Source organism: Thunnus thynnus, chromosome 1 (assembly GCF_963924715.1).
Source record: "Thunnus thynnus chromosome 1, fThuThy2.1, whole genome shotgun sequence".
Lineage (NCBI taxonomy): Eukaryota > Metazoa > Chordata > Actinopteri > Scombriformes > Scombridae > Thunnus > Thunnus thynnus.
Genome location: NC_089517.1, coordinates 25,021,916 through 25,043,357, shown reverse-complemented (window position 1 = coordinate 25,043,357; position 21,442 = coordinate 25,021,916). Strand labels below are relative to the sequence as shown.

Below are 21,442 nucleotides of genomic sequence, written 5' to 3'. Positions count from 1 at the left end.
GAAAAAAGCCCCTCCGCCATAGGGGATGTATTATCCTCTGGTATTTTGATGCCTGTGGTCATTGTTGATGTGAAGGCAGAGGAACTAAATATTTCTGGAAGAAATCAGTTTCAGTTCCAGTGCATCTGCCAACACCAGTTTTTGATTTACATGGTTAAATGGGTGCACCTACAAGCAGAGTTTGTGCATTAATGGCATTATTGCCTAGTTTTTCTGATTTGCAAACGTGGAATTTCTTTAGTAGTGTGTCTGTATTTTTGTTTTTTGTCAAAAGCCTTCAACTTTTCAGGACCCTTTTCTTGAGTTTTACAAAATTTCCTTCTTCTCCACAATGCTTTTGGCTTGCCAAATGTCTTTTTATTTCTTTTGCTCTTAAGAGATGCAATGATATCAACGCCATTTTAAATTTTGCAGTTGTAAGATGATGAAGAGACGTAAAAGAAAAATGTCCTCCATGACTAATTGATATACCATTTTCAATGCTGCTGCTGATCTTGTACAGACCTTGAGTAACAAATATATCAGTAAAAGTGATAAGGTATCATTTGAGATATTCATTAGAGAATTAGAGAGGATTGTCAAACACCAACAAGTCACCAACAATGTAGACGGGTTACAGCCATAATGTTGGGCTTCAAACATCCTTATGTTGCAATTGTGGGAGGGTGTAGATGACTGTATATACACTATATTTGCATGAAAAGGAAGAGAAAGTGGGGTGACTGGGATAAAAAAGATTTAAAAGTAGTGTTTAAGGAATGAAAACTGAAATTGATTTAAAGGAAAGGAAAATAAAGAAAGAGGAGGGTATACAGAGTGGACTCGGGCCTAACAAAGGTTCCGCTTTAAGCCGCTCCATTTTGATTTATTTGTATTTAATACTTATAACAATATTTGGACACTCATTTATTCCATAGTGGGTCTGTAAGTCTCCTATTATAATGTGGTTCTGCTCTGTCCTCATTCTAACCCAGCTCTGTCTTTTTCCTATTAACAAGTGGAATAGAGCATGTGAGATTAGAACAAAAGCCTGGTTTCCACCAGAGAGCCAAACAGGACTAGCCAGGACTTAGTCATTATCAGCCTGTTTTCTACGACAGACCCAAACACTGGCCAGGGCTTTCTCATTATTTGTGGTACTGATTTTCCTCAAAACAACATTACTGTATTGTAAAAATTGTACCAATTTTAGCATCCTGTTGCCAATAGAGATGAATATTAAGCAGGGCTACAGTTTCAAATACACACATGATGCTTTGATTCTTTTATCATAAACAGGCTGAACTGGCACTGGGACACTGATTCAATAAAAAGAGTTGAGCTAGGGTAAAAAAGAAAACTGTGTTGCTGTGTTGCCCTAACAATTCTTGTATTCCCTGTGCTTGCTCCCGTCATATAATTTCACAAATAACTGTTTACTGAGGAGCACTTTTGTTGTTGCATCAATATTAATCTCTTGCACACACCTCTTTTTTTAACTATTTTGCTTTCTGTACAGGCGTTATCACAAGGTATAAGGTCTTTTTACGTGGACCAATGGAATCACTGAACTTTTCAAGTCCTGCTGTTGAAAAGAGAGTGTTCTCCAGCATTGGTTGGCTGGATCCAAGTGTTTCCCCCGAAGCACCACTAACCAATAGGAGCAAGGCCTTGCCCCCTGAGAGCAGTACCACTGTAGCAGGGCTGCAGGCCTTTTCCACCTATCAGATGAGAGTGATGAGCATCAATATGGCAGGGAGTGTCACATCAGGGTGGACAACCGCACGCACAATGGAAGGAGGTTTGTATAGAGACACATCCGGCCACTCATTATTGTTGTTAAACTTAAGTCAGTTTAGTATTCAAAAGTCAGTCTTGGTAGGTAGCAGGTAGTGGGGCTGTGCTGATATTTTAATTAGGATCTCACTGACAGTGAGTAAAAAAACAAAGACGTTTTTCCCCATGGATAAACAATTCTGTTTTTACTTTTCCCTCAAGAGTTGTTAAACACCTAAAGGCTCTATTTAAATATAAGTAAATAGGATTTTTTACACACAAAGTTAAGGATAAAGAAGAGGTTGTCTACAAACTGAAATTGGTAAGCTTCCAAAAGTTTGTATTGATGCAACGTTTCAACCTTTTTTCTTTGTTTGCTTTTTTTTGTCCTGCACCTGGACCCAATTGAGGTTAGATGTGCACACAAGCCACCTTTTTTGATTTTCACAAGAGGCTACGGCCTCACCTACAGTAGGTAGTAAAGTTGGTAGGTAGGTGACAAAGTAGGTACGGAGATAGGTAGATGAATCAGTCAGAATAGAAAATGATTGATTGAAATGGTACTCTAGGTTAGATTTTTCAACCAAAACGGCTTGTGAATGAAGTGCATTCCAGTCAACTTGGAGGTATTCTTTAGGGCTGTAGTCAACCAAAGAAAATCTTGGTCGACTGAAATCGTACATAATCTTCAACTCATTGATTAGTCACAGGAGGGGTGGTGGGGGGGACATGCACAGTGAACTCAACATATTTCTCCGTTCTCTATTTCTCTGTTTTGCATCTTCAGGTTAGGCTAACCCATTGTCGCTAACTTTGGAGCAAACCCCTTTCACTTTTCCAGCACTTGGGTAAACAGCAGACATGACCTTTTTACATTTATTAACTGACACACTGTAGTTTGTATTTACTGCCAGACTGACCACGTACATTTAACCTTTTCCTCTGCTCCGCTTGTATCACCGTCACTTTCCTGCCACTCGCCTTTTCCCACCCAATACGCAATGCTCTATTCCTTTACGGAGTTACGCTACCTGACTCACGTTTCGGAACAGCGCTGCACAGAGACTCCCAAATGCTATTGATTTCCAAATCAATGGATATTGCAAATATTTTTTTTGCCCTGGAAAGCTATTGATGTAGCACTTTTTTCCTTATAAAAGTAACACAGAGATTATTCGACCAATTAGAATTTAGTCGGACAAGAGCATATCGACCAAGTAATCGACCAGTCGACCAGGGGACTACAGCCCTAGTATCCTTACCTCAAGCACAAGGATGCGGCACAGGAAATGTTAAAATGTAAAACGTAATGACAGAAATCCCACATTTGAATAACTACCAAAATGTAATCAAATGATGATGGATCAAAGGTGTCAAGTTGTCCACCAGAGAACTTTGCTGATGGATGTAACAAGAAATTAACGGTATTATTTTTAAAAACACAACATTCTGTCAAAAGGAATGTAGTAGAGAAAGAAAGTAGGAAAGGAGGGAGGAAATAAAAAGTGTGTGGGGGAGGGGAAACTCATTAAGGTATTTGAATTTCAAAGAGATGATATGGCTCATTAAGACTAAACGATTGCCTCCAACATCACTGTAAGCTATGTGTCTGGATAACAAGCATATGATAACACCATTTTAAACGTGGAGTGTGTTTCAGTGTTTGTGCGCGTGCATGTGCTGTGTTAGAAAGACAGAATATGACTGTGGAATATGTCTCCCATGAATCACATTTCACAGTGTATTTCACAGCTAGATGCCATCAACAGTAGAATAAAAGAATCCTTCTCTCTAATCTGTCATGTAATAGTGGCTATCACAACCGTAGAATTATGGAATACTTAAATCCATTAAATCCACATAATATCCACCAAGTCTCAATTTTGAATTTATGTCTTTGAGTCTAAATTTGTGTTTTGTCTTCAATTAACTTACTGTGAACGGTTCATTTCTCACCAAAATATTGATAAATCAACAACAGTTTAGTAAACCTTAAATCTCAGAGATATGCAAGTGTCAGATATTAGCGTCAGACACACATACGCAGTAATCTAAGATAAAATACATTGTTTTTCTGTCATATTTGACAATAAACAACTGAAATGAAATGTAGATGCTGATCTAAATAGCTACTAATCCAGATAGAATGCAGCATTATCATATTCTTAGTTTATTTTACTTGTATAAATAGCTTAACCTGTTGCTGTCGCTATTTTGACTGTGTGTTTTGTGTTGTACTTATTATCTGGACAAACTGAATGCGACCAAAGGCATGATGTATCAGTAACTGAAGCTGAAGTAGCTTCTGGTTGCACTAATGTGGTGAATTACAATTTTAGTCTAAAAGAGAATGGAAATACAATATTACTTACTGATAGTAATGTAAGCTGAATTGTCCTTCAGCTGCTAGTGCCAGAAGGAGTTCAGGTTTCTCTTGTAATCATTGACTGTCCAAACCCACAAAGTATAATCTTAAATTCATGTGAAAAATTTCCAGTTACAGTATGTCAGTGATATGAAGTCATGGTGAACTTTATAACTGTGGAATTTTGTTAGCAGCAGCAATCAAAGTGTCCATAAGTCTCACAAATTAGTCAGTCATAAGCTAATAATTTATGATAAACCTGTATTTTTAATTAAATAAAATAATTTCCTTTATTTACATTAAACTATTGTACAGCATCCTGTCATTTATAAACCAGTAACTTAGTTTAAACTGGTTTTAACTGGTTCAAGCACAGCAGAGAACCAACTGTTCTTTCATATCGCTAGTGTTACTGTCTTTTAAATAGCAGGTGAGAAATTAGTGGCTATAGCTTGGTATGTATAATGTTGTATTTGGTATTTTTCATGCTCCGCAGGATTTAGGTATTAGGAATTAATGTAACGCTAAGCTAATTTGCTAACCTACCTCTGGTCCAACCTAGCTACACTAGCCTAGCCTTGTTGCTTAAATTGCCTCATATTATGCTAGCAGTTTTGCCAACTATTTTCAGAAAGTATTTAAAGCCTGCAGGAGAAGTCTCTAGATATCGCTAGAAGATGTCATGTGCTAATTTGCATATCTATGATCATATCTATGACGTAATTACATACGAACAAGATTTTTTTAAAAATTAAGAAAATTAAGTTAAATTAAACTGACTGTAACTAGCTGTTTCATTAGCTATTTTTTCTTTTAAAGCAGCACCTCAATGAGCACCTCAGTCTACTTCTAATAATAATATTTATGCAGGCTGCTGTATCAACTCTAACTGAAGTATCATGAATAGAGAGATAATCATGCACTGGAATAAATTCACTATTGTTAACTCTGTCTATTTAGACAAAACAAAATCAAACTTGGATAGTAAAATTAAATCATTTAGAATAAAAACAATGAGGATCAGTGATTGGTCATTAGGTACACACTTTTACAGCTCATTCACGACTCTGGCTGATGATTGGTCCTCTGAATGTGCTGCTGCTCTGTTCCACTGACTGAACAGTCAATCCAGAGAGCCACGTTAGCACTCATTCACTGAGAAATACTGGCAACTCCCTTCTAGGAGAAGAGTTAAGGTCCGTCCAAAAAGTTGCTAGATATGTCGCTAAAGGTTGCTAAAAGTTGCTAGAAAAGTTGCTAAATCTAGCGACAAAGTCACTAAGTTGGCAACACTGTATGCTAGCCTCGTTCTGTAGGAGCTTATAAAATTACTAGTTATTTAAAGTTACAGAAAATGGTGCTTATTTGGACAATTTAGCTAGCTTCCAGTCCTCAAAAGATGTTTAATAATTTACTGCAGCTTCATTTAAACATTATTAGCTTATTTAATTTATGTGACCCATAGTCTATGATGTGACCTAGTTAGTTAAGAGACTAGCATTACTGAAATTAATGCTAATCTATTGTGCTAAAATTGGTACACTACTAATTGTGAATGCAAAAGCCGTGTAAATAAAATTAAGAGCATAATATAATGGATCATTTGTACCAGGTAAGGGAACATGGTGCGCTGTGTTCTGTCAACATTAGTGTAAACTGTATTCAGGGAGTTGGTACTTCATGTTCCTTTCTACCTGTTTTGTGTATTGTATTTTTTGAATATTTTATTGTATACTTAAAATTTTAATAAGTATTTTATGATTATATTACAGTTCAATACAATATTTAATGAATTGTTAACCATATTTTTCATCATTACCCAGTGATTTATTCAGCAGATTTTTAATATCTCAACAAATAAGTCACTGATGATGTGTGATGATGTGATGTATTTTTCATGTGTGGGTATTGTGTCCGTGTTTTCAGTCCCAGAGTTTATGGCTCCTCCAGAAGTGTCTGCACTGTCATCCACCAGTCTCAAGGTTAGATGGAGCTCCGCTGAGGGTGACGGGGTCATTGCCAGAGGACCGGTCGCAGAATATCGGGTCAACTTGCTCACTGAGCAGACCAACAATCCCTATGCTCCTCCTGTTGTTAATCAGGTTAGACACACACATATTCTGATGCACTTGAACACAATGAGTAGGACAACTGAAAGACCCTCAAGCTTAGCTTGAGCTCAGAGTGTTTGAGTCTTAGAAGTCAAGGTAGAAAGGCTGTATTCGTTATGACTGTATTCATAATGTGAACTCTGTAGAAACAATACTAATGCTTCATTGTGTGTGTTGAAAATGCTCTCACCAGCAGGAGCACTCAAGTTTTATTTGAATATGTGATTGACCCAAACACTTAATTAAGTGGTAAGACAGTTTGTAGTACTCTAAAAGCCTAGCACTGATATCTTAGCAGATTAAGTTGAAATTTCTGTGGAAAACTGATCACAGTTATCTCAGAATTGTGCAGCCTGAGTGTGTCAGTTGTCACGTTATGTTAATAGTTACTGCACACACCATCAGTGTGTCGTGCAGCATATAATTCTTTGTTGCTCTCATGTGTTTCTCTCTCCTTTTCATCCATAGTTTTATTTTCCCTAATTAAGTAAAACATGTCATTTTCTAAACAAGGTTAAAATTCAATTTTCTTTCCTCTTTTGCAGGTCTTACATAGATCAGGACCATCGTCGCAGCCTGTTTATTTGGTTAAAGGACTGAAACCTTATCATGTGTACAACTTTACTATTACAATCTGCACAAAGTCCGGCTGCATTACCAGTCTACCAAGCTCAGGACGGACCCTGCCAGCAGGTAAGACCAAAAGATAAACACACAGTCACACATGGCTGCAAACAAACATACATATTAGTGGTGGGTGAAAAAGCTGATTCACATAAGAATCGTGATTCCTATCTTCAGCTATTCTGAATGGATTCACAAATGCCAAAAATCGTTTTTCAATAATAACATTAGTCAGTATGTCATGTTATGTTGCAAATGCAGAATGCAACCACAAGGTCAGTGCAGCACCCGGACGGTCTACAGCACAAGTGCTTGAGTTATATTGTAGTTCATCTTCATTTTGGATTTAGTAGCTTATAATTAACAAGACCAACTGACTAAAACACACTGCAGCACAAAACTTCAACCAACAAAGTAGTCGGTCTTTAGTCTATATTATTTCAAAAGCCCTGCACACATACAGTGTTTTGGATAACAGTGGCTTTCCCCAGTACTAGTGGTGCAGCAGAGAGGCTGCTCTCCACTGCTAGAGGCATAACTATGTGTTACTATATGTCTTTATTCCCCCATCACTCCATTACACACACACACACACACACACACAGCAACTTCTGTTTTACATTTAACCAGTGATATAGGTCAGTACACTTTCATCTGATTATTCACATACAGGTAGAAGACTGTAAGATGCTTCCAAATTAATTTCTGTTCGTCAGACAGTGACCTTCATCAAGACCATTTAGCTTAACTGCCAGTTATGTTTCATATTGCAGTTCAATACACTAAGGAAAGGAGTAAACAGTTTGCAACACAGCACATTGGAGTAAGAGCCTATAGTGAAAATAGTGCCCCCTTCTATTTATTGAATCAATAATCAGTTTTGAATCAAGAATTAATTCTGAATCTAATCATGAAAACAAGGATTGTAACTGTAATCTAATCATGAGATTCCCAAAGATTCCCATCCCTAGTACATATGGCATAACAACAGGAAGTAGCCCTGCAGAAAATTAGTTGTGCCAAAATAATTTGCCAATACATTGTCTGTTTTAAGGATAAGAGCCATTCAGTTGCATACGGTGTGTATTCATTCTCAATACTGAATGTTATGTCCAAATCACAGACATGAATCATTAAAAAGCGTGATACTCTCTTCATAACAAGGGCAACACAAGCCGCTGACATATGCACACACACACACACAGGCACAAGTGCACAGTCAGTCATTGGGTACTTGACTGGCGACAGCATTGGTTGTGTTAACCAGAGGGGATATTCATGGTGCTCGGCAGTAAAAACAATTTACTGTTAATTACAAGGAGAAAAATGTGGTGTAGCACACACTTCCTGCTGGCCGTGAATCAAACACACACTGAGTTGGAGAAAAACACACACGATCTCTCTCTCTCTCTCTCTCTTTCTCTCTCTCTCTCTCTCTCTCTGTCCTTTAGATTTATAACCATTATAGAAGTGGGATGAATTAGCTGTGTTTAATAACTCAGACACAAATCTCTGGGACTGAGATGAGCACTAATTGATCAGTGCAGTATGACACACACACACACACGCACAGTTTTTCGTTCATTGTCATTTGTCTGTTTCTCTCTGGCAGTCTGTTGCTTTCTGGCTTTTTCACTCAATCCGCTCGTCAGTCCTATCTCAGCCGGGCTCTTCCACTTAAACACAAAATAGCACATGGCGGCAGAGAAACATGAATCATTCTGCAATACATATTGCACACACACTTGACCCTCCAACATACTTTTCCATCTGTTTACTCATGGACTCTATTCTTGCTGCTCATTTTATGTTTTTGCTGTTTTGTTTTTGTTTTGTTTATCCTTTTAGGTGAATAGACAATGGGTGCGCTGGGTGGTTGAGAGAAAAAAAACAACCTTTCATCTATAAATACTTGCTCAGGGATTTGAGCTTTTGAACGTACTCTAAACAGCTACATCTGTTGACATAGCAAATATTTTCATTTTACACAATTCTCAAAAAGTCCTTCCTTGTGTTTATTGTGATGGATTATCCTTCATATTGTAATCGGTGGACTTTTTAAATGTATTTTTAATGGCTACATCTGTTGACACAGCGACAATGTTTATTTCAAGTGATTCCAAAGACTTCTCTTGACTGTAATACAGTACAATACAATATGGCTTATTGTACCCAGTTGACTTTTTGAATGTATTTTTAACAGCCACATCTGTTGCCACAATTTTGTTTCATCCAACACCAAAGATGTCCCTTGTTTCAACTATAAGAAATGATAATGGCATATGCCATCTCAAAACAATTTGCATAGCATGTGCTACTCCATTGGGTGTTGAGCTTCTGTTGAAGCTCCACAACTCATCACTTTTTCTCATTCAGCTTAAAACTACCATCTTGAAAGTTCAGAGAAAATGTTTAATAATAATTTTTAGAGCATAATCTAAGAGGTATTGGTGGATGCATACCCTCTTAGTGTTAAAGCAGTTTTATCTCAGCCCTAATAAAAGGCTGTAACCTATAAACAGTAGGGAACAAATGAGTTGTAATCATAAGATAAAAGAAAGCTCTTAAAAGCTGTTACCTTACTTTTTATTGTTTGTTTTTGTGACCATTTATGTAACTGTTTATATGCACTGTACAAGGTTATTTGTACATTCAATTCCTTTTATGCCAATTTTAAGGTGTTTCAAAGCACCGTACAAGTTTCTTGCATGCTCATACCCATTTACTACTGTTATGTAAGTTTTAGACTACTGGCAACCATATTATGTGTAGGGCTGTAGTCAACCAAAGAAAATCTTGGTCAACTAAAATCGTACATAATCTTCAACTAATCGATTAGTCTTGGGGGGGTTACGGGACAGAGTGCACAGTGAACTCAGCAGGCACATATTTCTCTGTTCTGTATTTCTCTGTTTTGTGTCGTCAGGTTAGGCTAACCCATCGTTGCTAACTTTGGAGCTAACTCCCTTCACTTTTCCAGTACTTGGGAAAACAACAGATGTGACTTTTTAGCATTTATGAACTAACACACTGTAGTTTATACTGTACATTTACTACCAGACTGACAACTTACTACTAACGTCTTCCTCTGATCAGCTTGCACCCACCATCACTTCTCTGCTGCTCACTCTTAACAGAGTTAAGAGCTTACTTAACAGAGTTACGCTACCAATACTTTCCCAGGCAACGACACAGAGGTTGACTCACCTACCGAACAACACTGCACGGAGGCTCCCGAACGCTAATGATTTCCGAATGAATGGATATTTGGCGTTAATTCTGGCATTTAAAAATATTTTTTTGGCCTGGCGGGGGTTCTCAATGTTATACTTGTGGGAGAAACACTGATTCAGCAAACGTACTCAACGTTTACCAAGCGTTCAGTAAACGCTTGGTAAACGTTGAGTACGGTTAGACCCAGCAGTATCCATTAGTTTGGGCGAGTTCAAAGTTATGAAAACAACGGGGGTGTTTTGAATACACCAATCCTAGAAAGCTATTGATGTAGCACTTTCTCATTATGAAAGTAACACAGAGATTATTCGACCAATGAGAATTTAGTCGGACGAGAGCATATCGACCAACTAATCGACTAGTCGACCAGGAGACTACAGCCCTAATTATGTGGATTTTTGCCCTTACAGACAGCTTTAAAACTCAAAATATCTTCACCTGTCTGGTCTTCGTCTTAATGTATGTTTTATTTGATTTCAGTTGAGTTTGTTTTTCTAATTCAACTCAATTTCTTGACAGCAAAATCAGAAGTTTGACAGCATGTAAAAACCAATTCAACCTACTGTGTTCCTGTGCTTAAGTTTAGATTACGTACCTTATTTGTTCTAAAACAATCTATATTGCTGAAGAGCTGAATGAATCTTTGTAATCCATTAAGTTTTCTCCTCTCAACAAATTGTAGCCATCCCCCCAACTAAAAACATCCTGCATGATTTGTCCTAAAATCTGTCACATTTTTTTAAATGGTATTTTACAGAAATAAAATTAAAATTGTCATATCTCCTAATTGAAATTGTGTGTGGATAAAATGATACTCACATTAGGTGGTGCTCCTGGTAAGGTGTACTTGAGCGTGGTACTGATGCACTGATAAATCTACCACACATAAGGCTGGGCCATTAGAGCCAGCTACCATCTGTTGTAAGTGAGCAGGCAGCATCTGCGAAACCACTGGAGTTACACCAAAGCACATGACCAAACATTAGCGCACACACTGAGGCAGACACAACAACACAAGGAAAGAGTTCTCTGTCCATGTGTGTTGACGCATTTGCAATTGTTTCTGTGTGTGTGTCTTCCCACAAAGTTATCGATCACAACGTAAAGTGAGTGGCTAATCAGGGGCTGATGGTGATGTTTTATGTATCCTACATCCATAAAGTCTTGTTCTACAAGACAGGCACACACAGAGACATACACACATACACACTGTAACACCACTCAACAGAACAGGAACTTTATTGATTTACGCATAATTGGCCTGAGGCCCTTCTTGAGGAGAGAAATATGCATGGCAAGGGATCGCCATGTCAATAAGTAGTGTGCTTGTGTGCGTGGTGTAACTGTACGCTAAGAGCCTGTTAAGACATGTCAGTCGCTGTAAAAACAGAAAACACACACACACATGCACAATTGCTCCTGGGAGCTGGCCCATGATTTAGCTGCTTCATTACCATGTCGGCAGCTAAAATTAACCTTTCTGGTGGACTGTTAACCTTGTGTGTGTGCGTGGGTGTGTTTGTACATGTGTGTTTGAGCAAACTCATGATAAGGCTAGTGACTTTCGTCAAACCGAATGTGTCATAGTGTCAAATACATTACAGTGAATTAACAAGCAGAAGAATACAAGACAGCACATTAGATTCCCACCAGTTGCTAAGCCTACATTCAGACTGATTTTAGCTCTTCATGGAAAAAAACGCACCTCTTTCAGTTATTAGAGTGGGGGCAGTCTGGCGGCACAGCACAGGTGCTAACGCTGAGGGCTCCGGGAAAATAAAATACAGGGTCGTTACGGGGCCAGAACAGCGACAGTTACATTCTGGCATTGAAAATAAAATTTGGCATTGAAAAGAAAACCTGAACCCAAAAAGGAAACATTGGCATTGAAACACTGTATTGGAAAAAGTTGTATTGGCATTGAAACAAGTATTGGCACTGAAAAAAATTCCACTGAAAAATAAAAACATTGGCATTAAAAACATTTCCAAACAGGCATTATTTGGATAAACTGTCCACATAGTTGGAATGTACACGGTTACTTTCTCACCTGAAAAAAATTTAAAAATAATAAAGTGACATTAACAGTCTGAGAGCAAAAATTACTGTCTGGCAGTCTGGCTCAAAATCTCCACCATGATGTCATTGCACTTTGATATCTTCATCAGATCGCAAGGCATACTGGGTAATGTAGGCCCAGCAAGGGCCATCCTCTCTATGCCAAAATGCTGACAGAAAGTTGAAACTGAAAACCAGTGACACTGAAAAATGTCAGTCTCAACTTTTACTCCAACATGACATCATCCAGGAAGGCGCTGCATTGGCCAATTAAATATGTGCAAAAGCACATACTTGGTGGACTACTTTGTAATGAGAATGCTATTTTTCTACTGTTGCGATAGGTACAACAAAAGATAAAATTGTTGCCACCATTATAACTTTCCAGATTTGTAAAATCCTTTCTCTCAGTATTATAATCCGCAGTGCAGTATTTTGGCATCTGAGAAGCATTCAAATTCACGGATCTGTTACCCAAACTGTTTTTTCTTGATCGTATTTCATGTCCCACCAGTATCTGAAGCTACACGCCCCACCAACTCAGCACTTTTTTCAGGCTGAATGCCCACTAAGGAGGAGAGCTGTCTTTTATGACACCACACACACCCACAAACTCATGGACACACTATCTATTACAGTACACTCCTCTATCCTTGTAAAACTGTCAAAGTTGTTTTCCTAGTTAACTTTGAATTTAAGTCAGTCTTCTGTCAACTTTGGTGCACAGAACACTGATTGAATGTTGTCTATCAATTTTGATTGTGACTCCGGACCTATCCATAGTGCCTGTTTACAGCAACTGATTTTGAAGTCCTGCTGTCCGAAATCAGCAGACATAAGCATTACCTGTATTGCATAAATTGTTAGGGCAACCCAAAGAAATGAGAGAATGGTACTACAGGTGTTGATGTTGTGTCATTGTGGAGCTGTAACTTGATAAAAATAGAAGAAATGTTTTGACATGAAGTTAGATGTCCAAAAAACATCTTGCTAAAGCAACAGGTGTTGCGTGTTGGGTGATTGTTTCCTGGACTACAACTTGCATAAAGACTGAGGCAGCTGTTGGAGTGTAATAATAAAATATTTGATGATTTCAGTAACATATTTAAACTTGAAATTTGCTTAGATTAAGGCATTATAATTCACTTGTAATTTTTCATTTCTGCCTAAATAAATATGAGAAAATTGGTGAATGTCCATATTTGCCACTGAAGAATAAATCTGTTTGTAAGAGGGGGTCTTGCATGAGGCTACTGATCACACACTTGACACTATTCTAGTAGGAAGAACATGCGCTTTGATTTTGACTGTTAAAATTGCAATATTCTCACCAACTTTAGCAACATTAAGTCAAGTCTAATCTTTCCTTGTGTTATAAAGCAGCTTTTACAGTCCAGCTCTCAGACTATAGCAAATAAGTTAAGCTAGTAGCCACCACACAATAACTGGGTGTTAAGTGATGTCTAGTGCCATCATAGGTGACAATAGAGCTCTACAAGGGTGAGTGAATCAGTTATAATACCCTCAGTAACAATTGCAGTCTCAGAGTCAGACATCACCCAGGGACACACCAGTTCACTGAACCGGCAGAGCGTGGTCCACTCTGCCATTGGGTCTCAGTCAGAAGCCCAGGAAACCTGGCCTGTCCTCTCATGCAACAAGAGACGTGCGTTGCCTCATGTACAGATACTGTAAGGTTTAGTTGTGCACAAGATAAAGAGGCAACTCTCCTATAGACTGTCACATGCAGCTACTTCCATTTTTTATAGACTCAATGCCATACCCACTTCTCTACTTGGATCATGCAGTAAACCAGTAACATTTTTTACATTTTCATCTACTGTACATGCCTACTGACCAACCTAACTAACCATCTGCCCCCAATACACACAAACACACACATACACACACATATACACACATATACAGACCTTGGCTGGACCAAAAATAATAATTTGTTTTCTAGTGTTTCATATATCAAAGATGTACAACAATGTTTAAAACAAGGTGTATTTGTACGTGTGTGTGTGTGTGTGTGTGGCGCAGACAATGTTCTAAATATAACCATAGCTCAATTTCAATAGACTGGTAAGCTATCGATTGACAGTAATTTATGGTTTGATGTGCCAAGATGAGCCGCCCAAGACAAGCTGTCCACTTCCCTTTTAAGAGCTCTATTAGAACTCACACTAAAGATGGTTGCATCCGTGTCACTGAGAGCTAATTTACTCCTACCACAGACCATTTAGACCATTACAGAAACGCACACACACACAGAAACACAAGAATGGAATGACACTTAATGCACGCACATCTTTCCCATCTGTACACCGTTCCATCACTTGTGATGTTTCTCTCTCCATTCTTATAGATCTCCTCACCATATCAGCCAGTCTCAGGTTGATTTATTTATAATACATATTGAAGCTGTGGCTCCAGTAGCTCCCAGTATGTTTCAAAGGGACATTTAATTTCACGTCTAAAGTGAAAGAAGGAAATTAAATTGACCCTCTGTTAAATGAAAATGGGACATTTGGCCAGTCTGGAAATACAGTAACAGACTGTTCATTGTAATTGGTTCAAGACATGTTTCTACTGAAAATAACAAAAATAACAAGACCACAAATTGATTTTATTGGTTTGAGATCTAATGTAAATCAATCAAAACACTGGGCCAGATTCATTCAAGGTTTTTGGACCTGTTTTTCAGGTGCAGATGTGACGCATAAGACCCAAACACATGCTGTGTATTTATCAAACAGCCACACTTGGCTGAAGTCACAGTTTGTGTGTCATCTGTGCAAATGCGAGGTGCGCTTCTCTCCTCGTCGCATACGCATTTATGAGAGGATCACGCAAATGATTGGAGGAGTCATGTTAACAGAGGTTTATTATGTATTTGCTGGATTTATTTAGATCACACAATTTGTGACAGTTTAGTGGGAAAACTCAGGTGTAAACAGAACACATGGGATTTATAAGAACCACAAGGCAGATTGTAGTGGGGAAAAGAAATGTGAAGGAAACATAGGCTTGTCTATAACTAGAAAAAAAACTAATTACTTAAAAAAAATCAAGCAATTAGGTTTTTATTGATGCACACTATCTGATTACTGTAACGTTATAGAATAGTCAAACTTGAATTTGAACTTGACTGTTAATGAACTGCAAAATCACTGTAAGCTACAGCTAAACTTCTCTTTCTTTTGTTAAGACATTTTAGGCCCAAGAAGCTGCATTATTCTCAGTATTAACATCCATCCACCTACTCCACTCTGAACCTCTGCCCATCTGCTGATCTGATCTGTCCATCAGTCTCTCTCTCTCTCTCTCTCTCTTTCTCTCCATCTTGTTGTAGTGACGTGTATATTTTGTGTGTCTTTGATTTTCTTACCACTTCATCTTCTTTTTGTTTCCATTGAACATGTTTATTGCCTTCTTATGTATTTATAAATATGCTAAAGATTATAATATCATAATGTTTTGAGTAATATTAATAGTTCATGTCTGATGGAGTTTACCCCCTGTCAAAGTATATATTTGTAATCAAGATCACTAAGATGTTATTTATTTTCTGAGCTTAGAAATCCCACTGCTGAACTGTGCTTATGAGCTCTCTCCCACTGGCAGAATACATCTGGAGGGCCATACAAGGCACAGACCAGTAGTAGTCTTAGTGCATCAGACACCGAGCACGCGAAGATTGCAGCAAGAGACATAATAAGAGAAAGAGAAAATAAAACTATGTTATTAAGACATCTCTAAAAAATAGGCAGTTCTTGTTTGCATTGTGTTGACATTCAGTCTCTTATTTTTTGCCTCTCTCTTCTCAGCTCCAACAGGACTGTCATCACCTCGATTACATCCAGTAAATGAAACCACCATTCAGATAGACTGGGATCCCCCAGCCCAACTCAATGGACCTCACCCATTATACCAGGTCTGTAAAAGTGCAGCATTTTTCTTTCTTTTCATGTGCATGAGTGTTTTGTTTTTGCAACACAGTATTTGTACACACACACACACACACACACACACACACACACACACACACACCACCTAGTCTCCAAAAATGTGATTTAGCACAATTTTTCCTGTTGTTGTGTTTTTATTTAACCTCGACTTTGAGAATATAAGATTTATTATGATTCTAAATCATTTTGCTGGAGTTGAACACTGTAAGATATCAACATGTGATTATATACTAATTGTAATAACCGTAATAACTTATCTGGGTTCATTTTATTAGAGAAATAACAATTTCATAATCCATCATTTTTTGTATTGTTGCTGTTCTAGTTACTCTTACTTATGTTTCTAGGTGGAGAGGACAGATGTCTCTCTTTCTGACCCACAAGGTCCTTTGGTCAGAGGAACCAGGTTCCCAGGCAACAGTTACTACCAGTTTCCCAGTGACACCCTTCCTGTCAACAGTGACTTCACAGGTAAGAAAGCATGACTAGATACATGCACATGTCTGTGTGTGTACCAGATAATGCTCTGTATGTCTGTCTTTGTTGCTATATATATATGTGTATGTGTACATGCATTCATACATACAAGTCTCTGTGGGTTTTACCAGGTTTTTTGTTGTTCATTGGTCGCACTGCACTGTCTCAGTCTGCTTGTTACATTCCTTTACAATGACTTCTCCAGTCATCTTAAAGGACAATTATCTTTCTGTTTACCAGCATCATTAGAGGGTTGAGCTGCACAGCCAAACATGTTCTGCTTCATCTGAGAACATCACCCAGTCTGACGCTCATAATTAATGACTGCTGATACTAATCAGTGGGATTTGAGCAGGAAAAGCTCTTCAATGCCACTTGAGATTACTTCACTGTCCTGCATAAACCTAGTGTTTGTTTTTTAAATTTTAAAGTTTAAATGTTTAAAGTTTCTGGAGGGTGGAGATAAAAATTTTCTTAAGCATGTTAAAGCTGTATGATAACATGTCAAAAATTAATTTACATCTGTGGGTAAACCAGTTTTCTAGAAATGGCGACAAATTCCTGACTTAATGCAGATAAAAAAGTATTCATCTGTAATCCTTATGTGACCGCAGTCAACTGTAATTGAACTAACAAAGCTCTCTGTGTTGGTCACATAATCTTGTTCCATCTAAAACACCCAAATATGTTTGCCGCACAGAAACAAAGGATTCATGTACTGTTCATTTTATATCTGAAGTATTAGGAGCATACAGCCCAAACAGTAAGTCAGTCCAAACACTGAAGAAAGTATTGGAATAAGGCCTTTTCGTGGCCTTTTAAATGGGAAAGTAGGTGAGTTTACAAAGGAGGAAAAGGCAAGACAACAAAAGTGGAGGGATCAGAGCAACCACTTCCATGTTTTACTACAACCAGTCTGCTTTAATGACAGATTGACAACAATTTTTGAGCATGCACACATATTTGATTTATAAAAACTGTTGTTTTCGTTTTTGTAAAGGCCTTTTGAGGGTTGTAAAGGCTAAAGGAAGGGTGATCTTCTATGAAATGAAAGGAGTGTATTTGGACAGATAAACCGCCCAAAGGATATCTGTTCAAATCACAATAATAACTTAAATTATCTGTTCATTAGTATAAAGATATGTTTGATTTTGTTACTTTCCTTAGAGGTGAAAATCACATTTATAGTAATTTTTAAAATGTATTTGTTTAAGATTGAGAAAATCATCCTTCTACTAAGAGCATACACAGTATTAACTTTAATTTCGACAGAAAATCAATTATCAGAAAGTCTTTTATTATTTACTGATTACACTCCTATAATATATATATATATGATCTTGTGAACATGGTTGGTCTTGAGGTGTATGACTGTGTGGCTAAAACAGAACATACAGTACTCAGCAATCATTTTAGTTTATACAGATCCCAGATTAGATATTTAATTATATTGATATCACATCTCTGACCTCCTCTTTATCATCTGCAAGCATTCTTCCATAAAATGTCATCAGTCACTTTGTACACTGTGTTTTTATTCCAACCAGCAGCTGAGGATTTTTTATTCTGAGAAAGTTTTTTTTTTTTCCCTTGCTTCCCTCCTTGTCCTTTGTAAAAAGTGATGGATAACTTTTCAACTCTTATCGTTTCCTCTGTCGTCTTTCAGAGCTGAATAGTAAGACTGTCTGGTTGTCTTAATGCAAATCAGTAAAACCCATTTCTGGTTTATGTTAAAAATCCCAACAGCTGTCTTACCTCTTTATTCTTTATCTCTACTCATAATTCCTGGTTCCTGTTCGTTGCTCACACTCGATGCTGTTTTTTTTATCCCAAATCAGCAAATGATGATTTTTGATCTCATCCATACTCCTCCATCACAAAGGAAAATAGATCTCTCTGAGTACAGCAAGCAAATAGATGATGATTTTTGCTATTGAGGGGTGCCTCTCATCTCTTCTACTCTCCTTCTTCATAAAGGGTAATGGATCAGACAATCACTTTCAGACCGGATCTATTCTGGACCATCAATGTGTCGGCAGTCCTCAAAACCATCGCCCTTTTACAACCATCAATACTAATAGCATCATCTACAGACAATTATTCCCATCGAAGCGCACGGAACAGCGAACAAATCAAAGCCAAATTGGATTATGAATGTAATGCAGTGTAATGCCCCCTCGAGAGTCAATTGATCACAGAGGAGAGACTCGTCAATCGTTGATGTCTTGGGGAAACCTAGGAACTCTGGCAATGACAACTGTAAAATTTAGATATTTGTATAGTCTTTTTTTGTATAGTTTCATAACTCAAGACAAAATTTCGAAACACGCATTCCCTCAAAATTAGGTTCTTGAGGTTTTTATCTCAGCGGCAGCATTGATGCTTCAGAACATCCTGATGGGCTTTCTGGAGGAAACAGCAGATCATCATTTTTCTCCGTCAACATTATGCACCATTCTCGGAATATTAATACTTTTTTGTTTTCCATAAATTGTTCATTCAGGTTCTTACTCCAGGCTTTCTAATGTCTAAACATGTGAATTAAGGGCACATCTTTGAGCAGGGTCAATGCTTAATATGTTAAATCTTAGTTAAGATCAAGATTATTTACCATGTAAAATCACATATTTGCCCTTTCACCTTTAATTTTATGGCCACTTTACTAAAATTATTTTTAGCCAAATAGGTTGTTTTCCATATGCGATTATTGTTATAGGAGGGCATGTTTCCATAAATGATAAGTTTGTTCACTTGTGATTAACGATGCTTCTTAATGCTGAATGAATTTAGGGTACTTAAGGTCAATATTTACCACACTGAATCTTACTTTAGATAAAACAGGTTTATAACCATATGCAATCAGTGCAGTGATATGAAAACCCTGTAAGTGCTTGTTTCCATAAATGCATGTTAGTCCATTCATCTTATCTATGATGCCTCTGTACTTGAAGTCCTACAATGTGACTTCCTACTCTCCTTGTTCATCTTTGAATTAAGGAATCTGTGCATCTCAGTTAAGACTGGAATGCGTTAGTCTGTGGAAAATAATGTATTTAAATGGATACTGGTTCAAAACTGATTATCTAGTCCTCTCTCCTCATTTGTAATTCCTCAGTATTTGAGCCTGAAATGGGCTGATTGGAATGAGGATGATGGCCTGCTCATATTTCCACTAATCCAGATGTATTTCTTCAACCCACAGTAAATGAAGAGAGATGAAACATCACAAACATTTTAGAAAAAAGAAGAAAAAATGAATTCAGAAACAAATAGACTTGGATAATTTCCAGATACGTCTAATACAGTACATTGCTGCAGCACCACTGCAGCAACTGAGCAGGAAAGAGGGAAATGTTAAATGATACAAATTATTTTTCCTTAATTAATATGATTGATTGCCAGGCACTGACGTTGAGAGGAGAGGGGGAGAAATGTGTGAAGGGAAAGTTTGCACAGACATCATTAGTTTTTCCCCATTTAAAGATTAATCAGAAGAGGCTGGGCTCTTTAATTCTGTCATTTGTATATTTAATGGGCTGCTGCAGAATCTATGGGTGTAATTAGCTAGCTGCCGCGCTCTCATTAATACGCCAGGCTCTTGATTAATGCCAGCAGAGAGCTAACATGACTGGAGTTATTCGGGTTATGTTGTGTAGATGATTACACACAACCTCCTCTGTTTACTGAGACAGAGAGAGGAGAAACAATACAGTATCATATGAAATAATACTACCTAATATATAAGAGTCTATTTAAAACTTTAAATGGCTGAATATTGCTGCTTGTTAATGTTACATATTGTGGAATATATCAAAAATAATTTCTGTTTGCGTAGGCACAGATAGAGGAGAAACAGTTCAACATTCAGAGTGAACAATAAACTCAATTTATAACAGTCCATAATAGTTTTTAATTAGTAAAAGACTCGATTTGAACCATATAATTATCTCACTTAACAACTCTAGAGTTGATGATGTGGGTATAATTGGTTTTATGTACTTGTAGGTCATAAAATGTATTCTTTACAGTACATTAAGTAATATATCACTTATGAAAAACCATCCTGATTTTGACATAACAGCACTGTGAAACAACACAGGTTAAGTTTAATGACAAAGGTCTCTAAAAACATTTTTTTTCATACTGCTCAGAGGAGAGGCCGGGCTGATTTAATATTGTGCATGCATGCTATAGATTACACACAGGCTATTCCTGTAAGCCACCTCATACCATTCTACAAATGGTAAATGGCTGCATTTGTGTAGTGCTTTTATCCAAAGCACTTTACAACTTGCCTCTCATTCACCCATTCACACTCTCACACCAATGGCAGCAAGCTTCCTTGCAAGGTGCTGACTGTCGGGAGCAATTTGGTGTTCACTGTCTTTAACATGTGGGCAGGAGGAGTTGGGGATCGAACTGCCAACCCTGTGATTAATGGATGACCCGCTCTATCACCTGAGCCACAGCTGAGAATTAAACAATTTACAACATTTAAAATATTTATTTTACATTATACATGCCAGGTTTTTGCATGCTAGCTGTGAGGCTTAAAGATAGTGATGTTGTTTGGTCAGTAGATTTGTTGGTTGATCAATCTGTTCAACACTTTACTTACAGCAGGATATCTTCACATTTAATGGCCAGGTGGGATTTGGTGCCCATTTTTTTTGTGACTCAGTCAACTTCTGTCCATCTCTGCCATCAAGTCAAATTTGTCTTTTTTTTATATATAACAAATGAGCAGGCAGTCAAACAGAGAACCTTTGACCTTTACTCTATAGACATTATCCAGGCCAAAGTTTCCACAACATGAAATATCAGAATGCAGTGAGCAGATTGCC

At 37.6% G+C, this 21,442-nt stretch overlaps 1 protein-coding gene across 4 annotated transcripts in view; it reads left to right on the top strand.

The window, feature by feature from the left end:
* ush2a (Usher syndrome 2A (autosomal recessive, mild)) overlaps positions 1-21,442 on the top strand; it is a 236,830-nt gene that overhangs the window by 71,252 nt on the left and 144,136 nt on the right. For all 4 annotated transcript variants that reach the window (XM_067592610.1, XM_067592634.1, XM_067592617.1 and 1 more), the window contains exons 25-29: positions 1,499-1,780; positions 6,047-6,222; positions 6,777-6,924; positions 15,981-16,087; positions 16,469-16,592. In XM_067592610.1, coding sequence (XP_067448711.1) covers positions 1,499-1,780; positions 6,047-6,222; positions 6,777-6,924; positions 15,981-16,087; positions 16,469-16,592 — 837 coding nt within the window. The remainder of the gene's footprint in view (positions 1-1,498; positions 1,781-6,046; positions 6,223-6,776; positions 6,925-15,980; positions 16,088-16,468; positions 16,593-21,442) is intronic.